Source organism: Sander vitreus, chromosome 11 (genome assembly GCF_031162955.1).
Source record: "Sander vitreus isolate 19-12246 chromosome 11, sanVit1, whole genome shotgun sequence".
Taxonomy (NCBI): Eukaryota; Metazoa; Chordata; class Actinopteri; order Perciformes; family Percidae; genus Sander; species Sander vitreus.
Window position 1 is genome coordinate 27,494,907 of NC_135865.1, and position 2,500 is coordinate 27,497,406.

The window sequence follows — 2,500 nt, forward strand, 5'->3', positions numbered from 1 at the left end:
TGACGGCGGAAAAAAGGGTCTGTGCGCCGGGCGCATGGTTCAAAAGGGTTGCACATGCAATAACCCAATCAGAGTGTCATCTCCCATTCCCTTTCAAAGCCAGGCGTGTTTGGACCTTGGTGCATTGCTGTTATGATGGAGGATTTGCTAAGCAGGAAGGAGAGATTTTCAGGAGAAGAAACTGATCTGCTCATGTGTGAAGTTAAAGCAGGCAAGCAGATCATATTATAATACTATTTCACATTGTAATATTTTTATTTGTAATCCTTTGCGTGTGTGTGTGTAACAGGCATAGTGTGCACGCACTATGCACGAACCCAGGAGCATTTTACTAATGTGCTGTTAAAATAACAATGAAATGCTGCGTTATTGACTTTAGACCACGTTTTTGTTGGTCAGTGGCGCGATCACTTCCCACTGCCTCAAGATAGCAATATGCCAAGAATGCACCTGAACACACCTCCCTGTAAGACCTGCACGCCCAGAATGCACCTGATCACACCTCCCTGTAAGACCAGCACACCCAGAATGCACCTGAACACACCTCCCTGTAAGACCAGCACGCCCATGGGCGCACAGGTGGACGCAGGTGCATTTGCTATTTAAACGACGCGGGCGCTGGACAGGAAATTGACCACTGCTTCGGTCTTAAACTAGCAAAGACACTGGCGTCGGGCTGTGCGCTGCGCCGGGTGCAATAAAGGGCCCCGTGTGTTAATTATGCAGAAAGGGCTGACATAGTTTCTCTTTTTTCTCTTCAGTGGCGGGGAGAGTCGGGCTAAGAGCAGCCCTGCCAGGCCCAGTGAGTCGGCCTCATCCCAGCAGAGCCGCAGCAGCATGGAGACGGATCCCCTCAGTACGTGTTTAGGTCAGATAACAATTTAATTCACCGAAGATTTAAAAACATTTAGAAGTTAAATGATAACTTCTGTTTTGTGCAGAGGATGCAGACTTGGCCGATAAACAGAAGAAACAGACCTTGAATCCACACGTTGAGCTACGTGAGTATTCAGCTAACATATATATATATATATATATATATACACACACACACACACACACACACACACTAAATTAGCAATTTGCTACAACCTGGCCCAAGACATCTATTAATGTTTTTTGTGCACTGTCCAAATGTTCAAATAAATAAATTACAATTTACCCTCAGATACAGTGGGGGGAGGAAGTATTCAGATCCTTTACTAAAGTAAAAGTACTAATACCACACTGTAAAAATACTCTATTACACGTACAGTAAAGGTCCTGCATTGAAAATGTTAAGTTTAATCAGGAAAATAAAGTATTAAAACTATAACAATGTCCCTTGTGACTGTACAACTGTTATATATTATGTCATTAGATTATTATTACTAATGTACTAATGTAAAAGCAGGATTTTACTGTTGGAGTTGGTTGAGCTCATTTTAAACTATTAACTAATGATTATTTTCATTATGGATCAATCTGCTAATTGTGAGAAATGTCCTCACAATTACCCAAAGTGACACCTTCATAATGTTTGTTTTGTCCAACCAACAGTCTAGACCTGAGAAATATGACAAATAAATGAAAATAATTTAAAGGAAAAGCGGCAAATCTTTACAAGAATTACAAAAATGACGTTTACCGAAATAGTTAATTAATTATTAATATTAATTAATTTTCACTCAATTAATGCCCTAATCAGAGAGGGGTTAAAGGGAGGGGGTGTTAAGCTAGGTAATTAATGCACTAATCGTTTCAGCTGTACTTGTATACACTTTTAGGTAGTTTAATTTATAACAAAGTTCTATTTTATAAACTAAATATTTCCATCTGAGATGTAGTGGAGTACATTACTGTCGGAAGTGGCATTAAAAGACTCCAGTAAAGTAAAAGTACCTCAAATGTGTGCAAAAACTGAATTTAGTTTAATTCTACCAGTGCTTCGAGGTTCTTGGACTTGTGAAGGTTGACTAAATGTAACCGAGATTTCCTCTCCTCAAAGTCCTCTGACGTCAACCTTCATCTGTTGTTGTTTTTTGTAGAATTCTCCGATGCCAACGCCAAGTTTTACTGTCGAATCTACTACGCCGAGGAGTTTCACAAGATGCGCGAGGAGATCATGGAGAGCACTGAGGAGGACTTTGTCCGCTCGCTGTCCCACTGTGTCAACTGGCAGGCTCGTGGTGGAAAGTCTGGAGCTGTTTTCTACGCAACAGAAGGTTGTATATTTAATATCTCGGAGATAAATGTCACGACTACTGCAGCCACTTCTCAAAGTCACAGTGAAACAGTCGTTTAGAGCTTCTTTAGCTTCAGTAATACATATTTCTGTTAAAAAATAACCAATAATGCAGGGTTTTCCCAGGCTTAAAGGTGCTCTAAGTGATGACTCGCGTTTTTTAGGCTACAACATTTTTTGTCACATACAGCAAACATCTCCTCACTATCCGCTAGCTGCCTGTCCCCTGAACACACTGTAAAAAAACACGGTCTCTGTAGACAGCCCAGGCTCCAC

At 40.9% G+C, this 2,500-nt stretch overlaps 1 protein-coding gene across 7 annotated transcripts in view; it reads left to right on the forward strand.

The window, feature by feature from the left end:
• pikfyve (phosphoinositide kinase, FYVE finger containing) overlaps positions 1–2,500 on the forward strand; it is a 37,760-nt gene that overhangs the window by 30,315 nt on the left and 4,945 nt on the right. For 4 of the 7 annotated variants that reach the window (XM_078262607.1, XM_078262608.1, XM_078262603.1 and 1 more), the window contains 3 exons: positions 762–868; positions 942–1,001; positions 2,028–2,204. In XM_078262607.1, coding sequence (XP_078118733.1) covers positions 762–868; positions 942–1,001; positions 2,028–2,204 — 344 coding nt within the window. Of the gene's footprint in view, positions 1–99; positions 190–761; positions 869–941; positions 1,002–2,027; positions 2,205–2,500 lie in introns of those variants that run through there. The other 3 variants (XM_078262604.1, XM_078262606.1, XM_078262609.1) reach the window with 2 other exon arrangements.